Here is a 17,128-nt window from a genome sequence, read left to right on the forward strand (position 1 = left end):
CCCCGCTTCAGCTGGAGCCTCCTACAAATGATGATCTGCATGAGAGAACACAAACATCTGTGGGTTCGGCTGTGCGGATATTGGCATGCCAACCATGCATGATGTGGATCTCCAGAAGTGTGGTGGATATTGAATGAAGACAATGCTTACTCTCTTGTGCAGTGACTCAAATCCCACCATCCGTTTTTGAGCGGCCGCCCTGGGTTCCCACCAGCTTCAGTACCTCTTCCTCAGCCATGGAAAAAGGCTGGATATCTGCTTTTCCTCCAACAGTTCACGAGGTTTCCCTGGTGATATGGGCCCGTTGGACTTGCAAGTGGAAAGAGGAACATTGTATGATGTCAAAAGAAGAGCAAAGAGACTGTTATACAAGTGGCAGCCCCTCGTTGTCTTCTGGGGTTCCTTACGTGACTTCTCTCCACGTCTGCTTTCAGACGTAATGGGGGCGAGCTGTGAAAGAAGGTGGCCTGTCACTGAGATGCAGCCATGCATCTTCCAGGATATGGTGATGCTTAACATCCATTTCCAACGCCTTTGTGGTCACTCCCTCCTCATGTCGCGCTGCGTCCTGTGTAGTCACATACCATCACCAAACAGGAGAGAGGTGTGGAGCACTCACCTTGGCAGAACGTAGGAGATCATTGACTCTCTTTCTGCATTGGACCCAGTTGGGTGGGGTGACCTCACGGCTACTGACTTCCTCTGTGATCTCCATCCAATCTTGGTTGGTCAGGTGAGAACCTCCTCTTGCCATCCCTTGGAAAGAGGACTGCTTGCCTTTCCCTTGCAGCCTAGAGGAGAATCTCCACGGAGGCATCCCTAAACTGTGGGGCGTTGGAATTGGTCCCATTTCGATCAGGCTCTGTTTCGACAGTCGGCAGTCCTGGTGCAGTGGGGTCCAACAGTTGCAGTTCAAGGAAACAGCAGCGACAGTAGCGGTGTGGGGGCTCTAGTAGTCCCAAGAAACAACAGTTACAGTGATGTTGTGGTGGAGGGTGGAGGTCCAGTAGTCCCAGGAAACAGCAGCGACAATAGTGTTGCAGAGGGGTTCAATAATCCTAGGAAACTGCAGCGACAGTAGTGTTGCAGAGGGTGAAATAATCCCAGGAAACAGCAACAACAATAGTGTTGCAGAGGGGTCCAATAATCCCAGGAAACAGCAGCAACAATAGTGTTGCAGAGGGGTTCAATAATCCTAGGAAACTGCAGCGACATTAGTGTTGCGGGGGCGCTCCTGTCGTCCCAGGAAACAGCAACAACGGTAGTGTTGTGGGGTTTGGGGCAGGGGGGAGGTCCAGTTGTTCAAAATTCTATCAAAGAGCTCCAGTAGCACTCCAGGTTCACTGCCTCTGTGAAAGGCAGCAATACAAGCATGGCTGGCAGAGCTTTAAATATGGCACCAGCACCTGTGTTGGAGTCATCTAACACCACAATCACCACCTTGGAGCCTGCCCCCATCCCATAATTAGATGGGTCCCTATGCCTCTATTAGGTAAAGTGGCCATCCGCCATTTAATCGCGGTTGGCTGGTCGCATGTGTCACAGGCAGCATCGGCACCTATTTCCACGTCCACTGCCAGGACCCACGATGGGATCATCAAATCCAGCCCAAATAGGGCATAGATTAAAAATAGAGCTACAAGTGGTGACTTTCTGACTTGTGTTTTCAATGATGTGAGCACAAAATTGTTGCATATAGCATAATAGCAGAAATGTTTCTATCAGCGATGTATTTATTGGAAATTTTCTAGCCTACTCTTTTGGCATTATCGGTATATGATTAAAGTGTATGATTGGTGTGACTGGTTAAATGTTGCTCCCCATCTTGCACTGTTATTGACTGTCCTTTCTTTACTGCCTTAAATAAAGGTTCTCAAAATTGTTTTACATGAGTTAATGCAATCTTTTAATTTACTTTGAATTAGGTTCAGTTGCCCTTTCCCATGGTGAAAAAAGCAAGCCAGTGCTTCTCACTGTACCCACGGCTAACTTTACAGGAATGGAATCTTTCGCTGTACATCTGTCTTTGGTACACACTAATTTTACTGGAAAAGCTGTACTAAGGTAAAGTCAATCAGCTGCAGAAAACATTGTTCCTGACCAATAATTATCCTTGCCTATAGCTTTCACAGTCGACTTAATTGTTTTACTGTTATTACTTGAAGCTATCCAAGACTGTTCCTGGAATTGAGTTCACCATCAGAGGGAGTAACTACTGCTGACCAATGCAATTATATATACTGTCAAATACATTTGTTTCCTAGGAAGTGTCACAATTTCGCTATTTTGGTATTCCAACGTCAAATAACCAGAATGTAAATGTTCTGGTCCCAACATTTTGGTGTGGGACTGCAGCATTTTGGGTATTTCACTTGCCTGTTTCTGAAAAGGCTGATCTTGCATCACTCTCTGGGCTGTCCCTCGCTGGATGTTCATGGCCGGCTCCTGGTCTGGTGCTGGGAGCTCATTTAATATGGAGGCAGGGGTACAGTAACATCGTGGTACTGTTACTAGATTAGTAATCTAGAGGCCCGGACTAATGTTCCAGAGACATGAGTTCAAATCACAGCACAGCAGCTGGCGAATTTAACTTCAATTCATTAATAAATCTGGAAGAAAATTAATAATGATCATAAAACTACTGGATTGTTGAAAAAACCCATCTGGTTCACGAATTGCCCTTCAGAGGAGGAAATCTGCCATCCTTACTTGGTCAGGCCTACATGTGATTCCAGACACACAGCAATGTGGTTGACTCTTAACTGCCTTCTGAGATGTCCGAGCAAGTCACTTAATTGTATCAAACCGCATAAGAATATAACTGGACAGACCACGCAGCATCAACCCAACCATTGAAAATGGCAAAGGCACTCCCTGCCCAGTCAGCCCTGCAAGGTCCTTCTAACCTAACATCTGGGGATTTATACCAAAATTGGGAGAGCCGTCCCATCAAGCAAACAGGCTGTCTCAGTCTGAATGAACCAACACGAAAGAAAAACCTACTTGACCTCGTCCTCACCAACTACCTGTCGCAGATGTATCTGTTCATAACAGTATTAGCACAAGTGACCACCGCACAGTCATTGTGGAGATGAAGTGCTGTCTTCACACTGAGAACACCCTCCATTGTGTTGTGTGGCACTACCACAGTGCTAAATGGGACAGATTCAGAACAGAACTAGCAGCTAAAAACAGGGCATGCATGAGGCTCTATGTGCCATCAGCAGTGTATTAAACCACAATCTGTAACCTCATAGCCTGGATATCCCTCACTCTACCATTACCATCAAACCAGGAGGCCAACCCTGGTTCAATGAGCAGTGTAGGAGAGCATGCCAGGAGCAATCTGGTGAAGCTACAACACAGAAGTACATGCATGCCAAACAGCGGAAGCAGCATGCTATAGAAAGAACCAAAAAAAAACCCCATTCAGATCAAAGCTCTGCAGTCCTGCCATATCCAGTCATGAAAGGTGGTGGCCAATTAAACAACAAACAGATGGAGGAGGCTCCAAAAACATCCCCAACCTCAATGAGGGGGAGCCCAGCACATCAGTGCAAAAGACAAGGCTGAAGCATTTGCAACCATCTTCGGCCAGAAGTGCTCAGTGGATGATCCATCTCGGCCTCCTCCTGAGGTTCCCAGCATCACAGCAGTCAGTCTTCAGCCAATTTGATTCATTCCACATGACATCAAGAAATGGTTGAAGGTATTGTCTACAGCAAAGGCTATGGGCCCTGACAACATTCTGGCAATAGTACTGAAGACTGGTGCTTCAGAAGAAGCCATATCCTTGGCCAAGCTGTTCCAGTACAGTTACAACATCAACACCTACCCAACAATGTGGAAAATTGCCCAAGTAGTTCCTGTCCACAAAATGCAGGACAAATACAATCCTGCCAGTTAACGCCCCTTCAGTCTACTCTCAATTATCAGCAAAGTGATGGAAGGTGTTGTCAACAGTGCTATCAAATGGCACTTAATCAGCAACAACCTGCTTACTGATGCACAGTTTGGATTTCAACAAGGGAATTCGACGCTAGACCTCATTAAAACCTTCATCCAAACATGGGCAAAAGAGTTGAATTCCAGAGGTGAGGTGAGAGTGCATGCCCTTGACATCAAGGCAGCAGTTGACCGAGTATGGCATCAAGGAGCCCTAGCAAAACGAAGGTCACTGGGAATCAGGGGGAAAACCCTCCTCTGGCTGGAGTCATACCGAGCGCAAAGGAAGATGGTTGTGGTTGTTGGGGGTCAATCATCTGAGCTCCAGGACATCACTGCAGGAGTTCCTCAGGGTAGTGTCCTAGGCCCAACCATCTTCAGCTGCTTCATCACTGACCTTCCTTCAATCATAAGTTCAGAAGTGGGGATGTTCGCTGATGATTGCACAATGTTCAGCACCATTCGTGACTCCTCAAATACTGAAGCAGTCCATGTAGAAATGCAGCAGACCTGGACAATATCCAGGCTTGAGCTGATAAGTGGCAAGTAACATTCGTGCCACACAAGTGCCAGGCAATGACCATCTCCAACAAGAGAGAATCTAACCATCTCCCCTTGACATTCAATGGAATTACCATCGCTGAATCCCCCACTATCAACATCCTAGGGGCTACCATTGACCAGAAACTGAACTAGAGTAGCCATATAAATACTGTGGCTACAAGAGCAGGTCAGAGGCTAGGAATCCTGCGGCGAGTAACTCACTTCCTGACTCCAAAAAGCCTGTCGACAATCTACAAGGCACAAGTCAGGAGTGTGATGGAATACGCTCCACTTGCCTGGATGGGTGCAGCTCCAACAACACTCAAGAAGCTCGACACCATCCAGGACAAAGCAGCCCGCTTGATTGGTGCCTCATCCACAAACATTCACTCCTTCCACCACCGACGCACAGTGGCAGCAGTGTGTACCATCTACAAGATGCACTGCAGCAATGCACCAAGGCTCCTCAGACAGCACCTTCCAAACCCGCGACCTCTACCAACCAGAAGGACAAGGGCAGCAAATGCATGGGAACACCACCACCTGCAAGTTTCCCTCGATGTCACACACCATCCTGACTTGGAACTGTAGCGCCGTTCCTTCACTGTCGCTGGGTCAAAATCCTGGAACTCCCTTCCTAACACACTGTGGGTGTAGCTACCCCACATGGACTGCAGCGGTTCAAGAAGGCAGCTCACCACCACCTTCTCAAGGCCAATTAGGGATGGACAATAAATGCTGGCCTGGCCAGCAACGCCCACATCCCATGAATGAATAAAAAAAAAGGTGATGAGGGAACAAACAAGAAGGAAAAACCTACTTGACCTCATCCTCACCAATCTACCTGTCGCAGATGCATCCATTCATGACAGTATTGGTAAGAGCGACCACCACACAGTCCTTGTGGAGACGACATCCCGTATCAACACTGAGGGTACCCAGAAACTCAAAACTGGCATCCATGAGGTGCTGTGGAACATCAGCAGCAGCAGAATTGTATTTAAACATAATCTGTAACCTCATGGCCCAGCATATCCCCCACTCTACCATTACCAACAAGCCGGGGGACCAACCCTGGTGCAATGACGAGTGCAGGAGGGCATGCCAGGAGCAGCACCAGGCATACCTAAAAATGAGATGTCAGCCTGGTGAAGCGACAACACAGGTCCACTTGCATGCCAAACAGCGGAAGCAGCTTGCGATTGACACAGCTAAGCAATTCCACAACCGACAGATTAGATCTAAGCTCTGCAGTCCTGCCACATCCAGTCGTGAATGGTGGTGGACAATTAAACAACTGACAGGAGGAGGAGGCTCCACAAATATCCCCATCCTCAATGATGGGGAGTCCCGCACATCAGTGCGAAAGATAAGGCTGAAGCATTTGCATCCATCTTCAGCCAGAAGTGCCGAGTGGATGATCCATCTCGGCTTCCTCCTGAGGTCCCCAGCATCACAGGTGCCAGTCTTTAGGAGATCTGATTCACGCCACATGATATCAAGAAATAGCTGAAGGCACAGGATACTGCAAAGGCTATGGGCCCTGACAACATTCCGGCAATAATACTGAAGACTTGAGCTCCAGAACTAGCTGTGCCCCTACCCGAACTGTTCCAGTACAGCTACAACTCTGGCATCTACCCAATGATGTAGAAAATTGCCCAGGTATGTCCTGTGTATAAAAAGCAGGACAAATCCAAACCTGGCCCATTACTGCCCTATCAATCTACTCTCAATCATCAGCAAAGCAATGGAAGGGGTCGCGACAGTGGCATCAGGCGGCACTTGCTCAGCAACAACTTGCTCACTGAAGCTCAGCTTGGGTTCCGCCAGGGCCACTCAGCTCCTCACCTCATTACAGCCTTGGTCCAAACATGGACAAAAATGCTGAACTCAAGAGGTGAGGTGACATTGACTGCCCTTGATATCAAGGCAGCATTTGACCGAGTATGGCATCAAGGAGTCCTAGCAAAACTGGAGTCAATGGGAATCAGGGGGAAAACTCTGCTGTTGGAGTCATACCTAGCACAAGGGAAGATGCTTGTGGTTGTTGGAGGTCAATCATCTCAATCCCAGGAGATTACTGCAGGAGTTCTGCAGGTTAGTGTCCTAGGCCCAACCATCTTCAGCTGCTTCATCGTGACCTTCCTTCCATCATAAGGTCAGAAGTGGGGATGTTTGCTGATGATTGCACAATGTTCAGCACCATTCGCAACTCCTCATTTACACAAGCAGCCTGTATCCAGATGCAGCAAGACAAGGACAACATCCAGGCTTGGGCTGATAAGTGGCAAGTAACATTCGTGCCACACGTGACAAGCAATGACCATCTCCAACAAGAGAGAATCCAACCATCACTCTTTGATGTTCAATGGCATTACCATCACTGAATCCCCCATTATCAACATCCTGGGGTTACCATTGACTAGAAACTGAACTGTTCCAGCCACATAAACGCTGTGGATACAAGAGCAGATCAGAGGCTGGGAATTCTCCGGCGAGTAACTAACCTCCTGATTCCCCAATGCCTGTCTGCCATTTACAAGGCACAAGTTGAGAGTCTGATAAATACTCTCCACTTGCTGGGATGGGTGCAGCTCCAAAAATACTCAAGAAGCTCAATACCATCCAGGACAAAACAGCTCGCCTGATTGGCATACCAATCACAACCTTCAACTTTCACTCCCTCCACCACCGACGGACAGTGGCAGCAGTGTGTACCATATACAAGATGTACTGCAGCAACTCACCAAGGCTTCTCCGAGAGCACCTTCCAAGCCTGTGACCTCTACCACCTAAAAGGACAAGTGCAGCAGATGCATGGAAACACCACCACCTGCAAGTTCCCCTCCAAGCCACACACCATCCTGTCTTGGAACTGTATCGCCATTCCTTCATTGTTGCTGGGTCAAAATCTTGGAACTCCCTCCCTAACAGCACTGTGGGTGGATGTACACCACATGGACTGCAGCAGTTCAAGAAGACAGCTCACCACCACTTTCTCAAATGGCATTTAGGGATGGGCAACAAACGCTGGCTTTGCCAGCGATGTGCTCGTCTCAAGAATGAATTTTTAAAAAAACTAAATAAATAGATATGCAATTGGAAACTATCAAAAAAATGTTAATGGAACTAAAAATAGAGAAGTAATTGTGCACAGATGATCTTTAGCCCGGAATACTGAAGAAAACTGGGAAGGAGAAAGCAGGAAGGTTCTCTTCTCTATTACTGCTTACTGCTCATCCTTTCTCATCTGCAAGGTAGTAAAGAGAGCCCACATCGTGCAGTTTTGACAATAGCGGATTTCTGAGCTCGCAAGATTCTGAAAATCAGCAAGCTCGGTCTAAGCAAATGTGACTCAAAATAGATTAACAGCCGTATTTAAAGTGATATGAAAAGGAAAAATTACAACACAAATTGCTGTGAAGAGGGAAATGGTACCTTGGAATGAATATAAGAAATGCAGAAATAAGTCCAAAGAAAGATCAGAGGAGAAAAGAGAATCCTAGAAAAAGCATCATCTAAAGAGTGAAAAAGATAGTACTATAACAACAAGAGAGTAGGCAGAAAAGAAGTGAAACCATAAAAGATGGGTGCAAATTAAATCGAAACTGAAAATGAACTTGGTGCAGCTACTGTTATGATTGGCTGCTTCCTCCAGGTAATCACATGGGAAGATGTAATTAACCTGCCCCTCTCAAACAGTTAACCAAAATTAAGGCACAAACTTCAGTATCAATGAGATAGAAATCCGAGATAGACTAAAATGGCTCAAAACATGCATATCATAATGGACAGATGGTATTTATCCCTCGATGCTGAAAGAGACTAGGAAACAGATTTGTGAGACACTGACAACCCTTATGATAAAATCACTGTACAGATGCTAGCAGATTGGAAATAGGCCTGCATTGTGCCCATATTCAAAAAGGAATTTAAAAAGAGGCTCAGTCAACTACAAACACAATAGTCTCTCTTTCATTCCATGCAAAATAGTGGAATTGATTAGCACAAATATTCACAGTTATTATAGTACTGAAATTCTTCAAGTGAACTGTAACCAACATGTACTCAGAAGTGGAAGAACGTGCCTGACCAACTTCCTCCATCTCTTTAAGAAAAATGGAAAGCCTGATGAGATTGTGTACCTAGACCTTGAAAAGGCATTTGATAAAGTCCCACTTTGCAGGGCTAATAGTTAAATAAGCTTTAGGAATTCAGGGTAACCCTGAAAATGGATAAGAAACTGACTCAAGGTTAGAAAATGAGTATTGATTAGAGGGTTTATTTAAGGGCAGGGGAATGAGATGCACCAGGGCCCAGTGTTGGGACTGCTACTGTTTTTCTTTTATATGAATGAGAAACTTAATGCAAAGTGTCCGAATTGCTGATGATACCAAACTGGAATGAACAGTGGAATCAGAGGAAACAGCTCAGAAATTACACCCAAATTAAAGTATGCGAACTGGCAGATCAGTGCAGATGAAATTTAATGCTGAGAAGTGCAATGTACTGCACATAGGAAAGAAAAGTAAGTAACACACATACATCTTGAAGGTGTTGAAATAACTTAGTTGAAACTGAAAGAGACTGTGAAATCTTGGTAGAGTTGACTCTAAACGTCTAACCAATGCAGAGCAGCAATTGGCAAAGCAATAGAATGTTGAACTAAATAACCAGAACGTTTGAATATCTGGTCATACCACAGCTTAAGCTGTTTCTAATTCTAGTTGCCGACACAAGCAAGCACTGAAAGCAGTGCACAGAAAAGCCACAAGGCTGATCCCAGTGTTAGAGGCCAGATTATGAGGAAAGAAGGGAGAAACCTAATGCTTTCAACCCTGGAAAGGAGGTGTCCAACAGTTGATAGAATCATAGCAAGTTTAAGGCACAGAAAGAGGCCACTTGCGCATCGTGTCTGCGGAGGCCGAGAAATGATCCACCTATTCTAATCCCACCTTCCAGCATTTGGTCTGCAGCTTGCAGCAGTTGAGGTGCATATCCAGACTCCTTTTGAATGATTTGAGGGTCTCTGTCTTAACTACCCTTTCAGGCAACGAGTTCCAGACCATCACCACCCTCTGGGTAAAAAAGTTTTTCCTCATCTCCCCTCTAATTTTTCTGCCAATCACTTTAAATCTATGCTCCCTCGTCACACCTTTCTGCTAAGGTGAATAGACCCTTCACCTACACTCTATCCAGACCCCTCAAAATTTTGTACATTTCAATCAGTTCTCCCCTCAGCCTTCTCTGTTCCAAGGAGAACAACACCAGCCTAGCCAATCTTTCTGCATGGCTGCATTTTTCCAGTCCTGGCAACATCCTCGTAATTCTCCTCTGTACCCTCTCTAGTGCAATTACATCCTTTCCGTAATGAGGTGACCAGAACTGCACACAGTATTCAAGTTGTGGCCTAACCAATGAGTTACACAGTTCCAGCATAACCTCCCTGCTCTTGTATTCTATTCCTCGGCTGATAAAATAAAGGATTCCATATGCCTTCTTACCCATCTTATCGACCTGTCCTGCTACCTTCAGGGATCTGTGGACATTCACTCCGAGGTCCCTTACTTCCTTTACACTTCTCAGTATTTTCCCCTTAATCGTGTATTCCTTTGCCTTGTTTGACCTCCCCAAATGCATCACCTCACACTTCTCCAGGTTGAATTCTATTTGCCACTTTTCTGCCCATCTAATCAGACCATCAATATTTTCCTGCAGCCTACAACTATCCTCCTTGCTATCTACCACATGGGCAATCTTTGTGTCGTCCGCAAACTTCTTGATCATGCCCCCTACATTTAAGTCCAAATCGTTAATATACACCACAAAAAGCAGGGGACCCAGTACTGAGTCCTGCGGAACGCCACTGGAAACAGCCCTCCAGTTGCTAAAACAGCCGTCAACAATTACCCTTTGTTTCCTATCACTGAGCCAATTTTGTGTCCACCTTGCTGCATTTCCCTGGATCCCATGGGATTTTATTTTTTTAACCAGTCTGCCATGTGGGACCTTATCAAAATCCTTGCTAAAATCCATGGAGGTCACATCGACTGCACTACCCTCATCTATCTTCCTTGTTAGTTCTTCAAAACATTTGATCAAGTTGGTCAAACAAGATCTTCCCTTAACAAATCCATGCTGGCTATCCTTGATTAACCTGTACCTTTCTATGTGGCAGTTTATCCTGTCTCTCAGAATAGATTCCAATAATTTGCCCACAACTGAGGTTAGACTGACTGGCCTGTAATTATTCGGTCTATCCTTCGCTCCTGTTTTAAACAGAGGTACGACGTTAGCAGTTCTCCAATCCTCCGGCACCACACTTGTATCCAGTGAGGACTGGAAAATGATGGTCAGACCCTCTGCTATTTCCTCTTTTGTTTCTTTTAACAGCCTAGGATACATTTCGTCTGGCCCTGGTGATTTAATCAACTTTCAAGGATACTAATCCTGTGAATACTTCCTCTCTCCCTATGTTTATCACATCCAATACTTCACACTCTTCCTCCTTAACTACAATATCTGCATCGTCCCCCTCTTTTGTGAAGACAGACACAAAGTATTCATTAAGAATCATACCAATATCTTCCAATAGGTTACCTTTTTGGTCTTTTATGGGCCCTACTCTCTCCTTAGTTATTCTCTTACTCTTAATGTATTGATCAAACATCTTTGGGTTCACCTTGATTCTGCTTACCAATATTCTTTCATGCCCTCTCTTGGCTCTCCTAATTTCCTTTTTGATTTCACCCCTCCACTTTCTATACTCCTCCCGGCTTTCTGTGGTATTGAGTTCTCGATGTCAGACATAAGCTTTCCTTTTCTGCCTTATCTTACCTTGTAGGCCCCTTGACATCCATGGAGCTCTAGATTTGGCCGCCTCACCCTTTTTCTTCGTGGGAAGATGTTTACCCTGAACCCCTTGAATCTCCCCTCTGAATGCCTCCCACTGTTCTGACACTGATTTACCTTCAAGTAGCTGTTTCCAGTCTACTTTTGCTAAATCACTCCACAGTTTATTAAAATTGGCCTTGCCCCAATTGAGAACTCTAACTCCTGTTCTATCTCCGTCCCTTTCTGTAATTTTGTTAAAATTGACTGTATTCTGATCACTACCACCAAAATGCTGTCCCAGTGCCACTCCTTCCACCTGCCCATCTCCATTTCCTAAAATTAAGTCTAAAACTGCACCCTCTCTTGTTGGACTTGCTACATACTGGGCAAAAAAGTTCTCCTGAATGCACCTCAAGAATTCTACTCGCTCAATTCCTTTCACACTAAAACTATCCCAGTTAATATTGGGGTAATTAAAATCCCCTACTATTATTGCCCTATTGTTCTTGCACTCCTGAGAGATCTGCCTACAGATCTTCTCTTCTATCTCCCTCAGACTGTTTGGGGGTCAATAGTACACTCCCAGCAGTGTGATTGCCCCCTTTTTGTTCCTTAGTTCAATCCATATGGCCTCATTTGATGAACCTTCCAACATATCATCCTTCCTCACAGCTGTAATAATTTCCTTGACCAAAAGTGCCACTCCCCCTCCTTTCTTATCACCCTCCCTATCACATCTGAAAACCCTGTAACCAGGAACATTGAGCTGCCATTCCTGTCCCTCCTTAAGCCATGTTTCTGTAATGGCTATGATATCATACTGATATAGAGGTAAATAAGATAGTCATTGAGTACATAAATCCAGAATATTACTTTAAAGCAAATTGCGAGTGCAGGACAAAGAGACATGTGTTCAAACTAGCAAATTAAAATTTGCAACTGATATCAGAAATTCTTCTTCACATGAGGAGTGTTCAATACCTAGAGCAAATCTCAGGATAGCCTGGTGAAGGACAGAAACAGTTAGATCCCAGGGGACTGTAGGTTCCTTTTGGATCAGTGGTTTAAAATGTGTTGAATGGGCTTTGTCATCCATTATTATCTTGTGATGTTCTTATATATGTACACATGAATGGTGAAAAATACTTATTGCTGTTTAATTTTTATAGATCAGGATTCACTGTAGCTGAAATTGAGCCACTTGGAGTCTTCCAACTTGCTCCCAATTCAAGGCAGGTCAGCATACAAGAAGATGCAGGCATAACTACTTTACATGTCCAGAGATTGTTTGGTTTCCGTGGCAATAAAACAAAGCTGACCTATTACACAACAGCAGGAAGTGCCAAACCCAATGAAGATTATGAGCACATCCAAAATGGAGAACTCATGTTTACTTCACATCAGATTGAAGCTATTATTAAATTGTTCATCATAAATGATAATATTCCAGAAATAGATGAAGTATTCTACCTAACTTTGTCCAACGTTGAAGTTCTGGGTTTTAGGCCAAATAATACAGAAGAAAAACCTCACTTGAATCTAGACTTTAGTGTGTCATCCATAACCATTATTGCCAATGATGCCACTAATGGTGTTCTAAGTATTGGACCTACTGTGATACACACTTTAGAGGATACTGAGAATACTACAGCAAATGTAGTATTCCTTAACATTCGAAGGACACTGGGATTTACCGGGATCATCAGTGCAAGTGTTATAACTTTTGGAGAAAAAAAGGTTGCAGATGGTTTACAAGAAAGCCCTTTTCAAAACTTCCAGCAAAACTCCACCTTTTCCTGGGCCAAAGAAGGAGCAGATTTTGAAGATAAAGCCTTGAATGTTACTCTACAGGATGAGCAAACAGAGATCAGTATATCCATCAGAATTTTGGATGATAATGAACCAGAGGGACAGGAGTTTTTTTATGTCTACCTAACAGATCCTCGTGGAGGTGCACAAATTGTGGAAGGAAAAGATGAATATGGATACATGGCTTTTATGAAGATCATTATCTTAGGTACCATAAATATTACCTATTGTGTCTTTTACTCAGTAAATAGTATCAGCAGCTATCAACTGGCATTTCTTGGACTGTTATGGTTTTCACTAATGTAGCTAAATTATTGCTGTGCATTTGACAGCTATCAAAATGTGCATTAATATCTGCAAAAGCAATGACCTCAACCCAGGCAGATTTGGCCAGGTGAGTAGCAAGATCTGTTAAAAACTCGCCTGCTGACTGAGCCATTTTAACTCTTGGGCCTCATTAACATGCCTCTGGTAAGCTTCCCGCTCACTTTGGGCGGCAAGTGGCTGCTGGGCTCCAGAAAATTGGGCAATTCGTGACTGCACATTGGGGTAAGTGTGGAGATGGGGCTTCTAGAGGGTCACTGGGTATAGGTGGGTGCGGGAGAGAGGGCAGGTGGATATGATGCAGGGGAGGCTTAGACTATCCTGTGGAGCCCAAAGGAACACTCCTACTCTGCATTTTTAAAAGAGGAACTCATCAGTGTTGGATGAATGGCTGAGATGCCTGTCCAGAAAAATTGCAGTTGACCGGAACTAGGTGGCTTGAAGACAGGAAGGTGACTTGGCAATTGTAACAGACCACCCGCCTGGTTTTTGCCAGGTAGGTAGAATTAAAATTGCCCCCAATATTTTGTACATTTTCTGAATCTTCTAAATAGGGCTTTTTAATGTTTTTATTTGATTTTAATACAGCAATATCAATTTCTGGAATTACAGCATTGTTCCTAGTTTAAAGTTTTGATGGTGCTGGGGAGGGGGTGGATGTTATTTCAAAAATAGTCCAAAACTAAGCCAGCCAAATATGCACAATCTTCAACGTACAGTATTGTTTTCAGGATGCTAGAGCTGTGCTGAATTACTGATTAATTTTGGTGCTGATATTCTGCTCCTGTGCACCCAAGGCAAGCAAAATAGGAGTACAAATTTGGTAGTCGAGGCCTTGTATTTTAAACATATTGTAGATGGGGTTTGCCACTTGGGCAGCATTCCATGACGCAAGCTTCCATTAAAGGTAAGGAAATTATGCAAATCAGGCACAGTCCTCCTCGCTCCTAGTTTGGGCTGGGATGATGCCTTCATGATTGCGCCCTATAAAGAAAGCACACAAACGTTATAAATAGCTCCACAGCAGAAGAAAACAATTCCTGCTTTTCTGAAAGCCGTGTAGTAATCTTGCAAGGTTCTTTCTCTTTAGTTCCATTTTGTTGTGTTTAGGTGTGTCTTTTACACTTTAATATAGACTTTTATCATGTTTTATTTACTCTCTTTTTAGCCACCTACAATATGCAACAGCCACCACTTGTAGGATAGGTGCTTTTTTAAACTCCTTTTGCCTCCAAGGAGCTAGAAGATTTCATTTGCTCCTCCTTCCAGGGGAGGTCTGACTGTGCCCAAGGTAGGTAGTCTAGACCTTCCATTACCCACATAGACATGTCCACAGACCCTGCTGGAGCTCCTTGGGCACATCAGTGACAATGTACCTCTGGTAATTTTGATCAGGGATGCTTTTCTGCAGGCTTGTGCCCTCAGGATGACATTTGGTTGCACCAGCGGAAGATTTATCTTCAGAGGTTGGTAGTTTGAAAGGAGCACATGTACAAGAACAAACAATGGTACAACTTGCATTTCTAACATGAATGTCAGTAAATGACTGTATTGTGCAGATGAGATATTATGAGTTTAAACATTGATTGTGGCAATGTTTCTCATTCCACTTTGCATCTTAAAGGTGTGCCCTTCAGAATGAAGGATATGCTTGTGATGCAAAGAAATTGTTCTACAGCTGTGTGAGAACTTCACATGAGCAAAGAATACATGGAGACCAAGCAAAATATTGCAGAATCCTTTAAGTGTGCCCTCATCTTTTTCAGATGTTTCAAGGTCTTACAGATAAGGTACACTGTGTTTAACACCTCCCCCCCCGCTCCCCTCCAGCTTGCTACCAGGAATGGTGTACTGGTATCCTCTGAAGGGTGCCCTAAAGTGCCACATTAGGCAAATTTTTTCACACCCACCTCATGTAACTGCATATCCAGTCAACTGTCCATCATATGGTTGGGGGTAGGGGCTCAGATGCTGTAACATTAGAATTTGTCACGTACCTCCTTTTAGTTTAGTTTAGTTTAGAGATACAGCACTGAAACAGGCCCTTCGGCCCACCGAGTCTGTGCCGACCATCAACCACCCATTTATACTAATCCTACACTAATTCCATATTCCCACCACATCCCCACCTGTCCCCATATTTCCCTACCACCTACCTATACTAGGGGCAATTGCTAATGGCCAATTTACCTATCAACCTGCAAGTCTTTGGCTTGTGGGAGGAAACCGGAGCACCCGGAGGAAACCCACGCAGACACAGGGAGAACTTGCAAACTCCACACAGGCAGTACCCAGAATTGAACCCGGGTCGCTGGAGCTGTGAGGCTGCGGTGCTAACCACTGCGCCACTGTGCTGCTTCTTCCCAAAAAAACCTTTGGTGAAGGCTGACATATCTAAAGCTGATTTTGAAACCATTATTTCTCATGTTCACATTGAATGATCATATATATTATCACTGGGAATGGGATTTAGTTTATTTTGGAATTCAGATTTAGCTTCAGCTTCAGAGGACTAATTTAACATTCCCTAAATTTAGAGTGAAGCAACTTTTATTTTCTTTCTATGGGCTGAATTTAAACTTAGTTCCTGCAAGAGAAATCAAATCACTGTACCAAGCAACCCTCAGATCCTGCTGTTATTTTAAAAGAAATTTGAATTATTTCAGTTTGGTGTAATTATTTTGCTTAGTTTTTATATATTTTCAATACAGGAAGTGACATGCCGAATGGCATTGTGGGTTTTATGTGGGTCTCCCAGAGTAGCCTGGTGTTGGATGAAGACTCTGAAAATAGGATGGTTCAGCTAACAATTGAGAGGCAAAAGAACAGGTAAAATTTTCATTAATAGAAATAGTCTTCATCTTTACATGTTAAAACAAAGCACCTCTGTACTGGAGTCAACAGGGAATTCACAAACAATTCTGGAATCTCTAATTCCCAGCAGGGAAGTCAAAGGGTCGATTTTTGACCTTTGACAGGTTGTGGGTGGACAGGGTGAGTACAAAACGCACTTACTGGACTAGGTTTGTGGTTTGGGGTTGTTTAGCCCTCAGGCCTCATCTGCTACCAGTCAATTGCCCACACAAAATGGGTGGAAAGCAGTAGCTGGCCTGCGGGCAGGACAGGATGTCGGGGCCAGAGGACAAGTGGCTACCACCAAAGGAAGGCTCGCATGCAAGCAGGGATGTGACTATGAGGATGTTTTGGGATGGTCTCATAGGAAGAAAGGAAGGGGACTTATCTTGGATGGCCTCTTCAGATTAACTGCAGATCTGCTTCAGTCTGGTGGAAAAGCCGCAGTAGCTTCCTAATAAGGCCTTGTTTAAATTCAGTCAGAGTCCTGTTGATGTAACGAGACCTTGATTTGCATAAATTCATGAACCCACCCGCCCACACCCCCCGCCCGACCACCACCACCTGCTTTAGGCAGGGCCCTCATCTGCCTGCTTACCAAAATATTTGGTAAGGGTCAAGATACAAACAGAGAAGTAGCCGTCCTGTTTTTCAATGCCCAGCCACCCAGTTTTCCCCATCTGGATAGGGTTAAAATCGACAGCTAAGCAACACTTTGGTGACTTTTCATTCTCTCAGGCCTTTAATCTCCCAGTTCTTGGAAAATAAAATCCAACAGGTGTCAAAAGAGTTGTCGTGTGAAAAGGCCCCAGAACCC

At 44.4% G+C, this 17,128-nt stretch overlaps 1 protein-coding gene across 1 annotated transcript in view; it reads left to right on the plus strand.

Moving 5' to 3' along the window:
- The window catches only part of adgrv1 (adhesion G protein-coupled receptor V1), an 810,104-nt gene that overhangs the window by 435,006 nt on the left and 357,970 nt on the right, over positions 1–17,128 (plus strand). The window contains exons 73-75 of the mRNA XM_068029668.1: positions 1,926–2,064; positions 12,495–13,342; positions 16,170–16,287. Coding sequence (XP_067885769.1) covers positions 1,926–2,064; positions 12,495–13,342; positions 16,170–16,287 — 1,105 coding nt within the window. The remainder of the gene's footprint in view (positions 1–1,925; positions 2,065–12,494; positions 13,343–16,169; positions 16,288–17,128) is intronic.

Source organism: Heterodontus francisci, chromosome 4 (assembly GCF_036365525.1).
Source record: "Heterodontus francisci isolate sHetFra1 chromosome 4, sHetFra1.hap1, whole genome shotgun sequence".
Taxonomy (NCBI): domain Eukaryota; kingdom Metazoa; phylum Chordata; class Chondrichthyes; order Heterodontiformes; family Heterodontidae; genus Heterodontus; species Heterodontus francisci.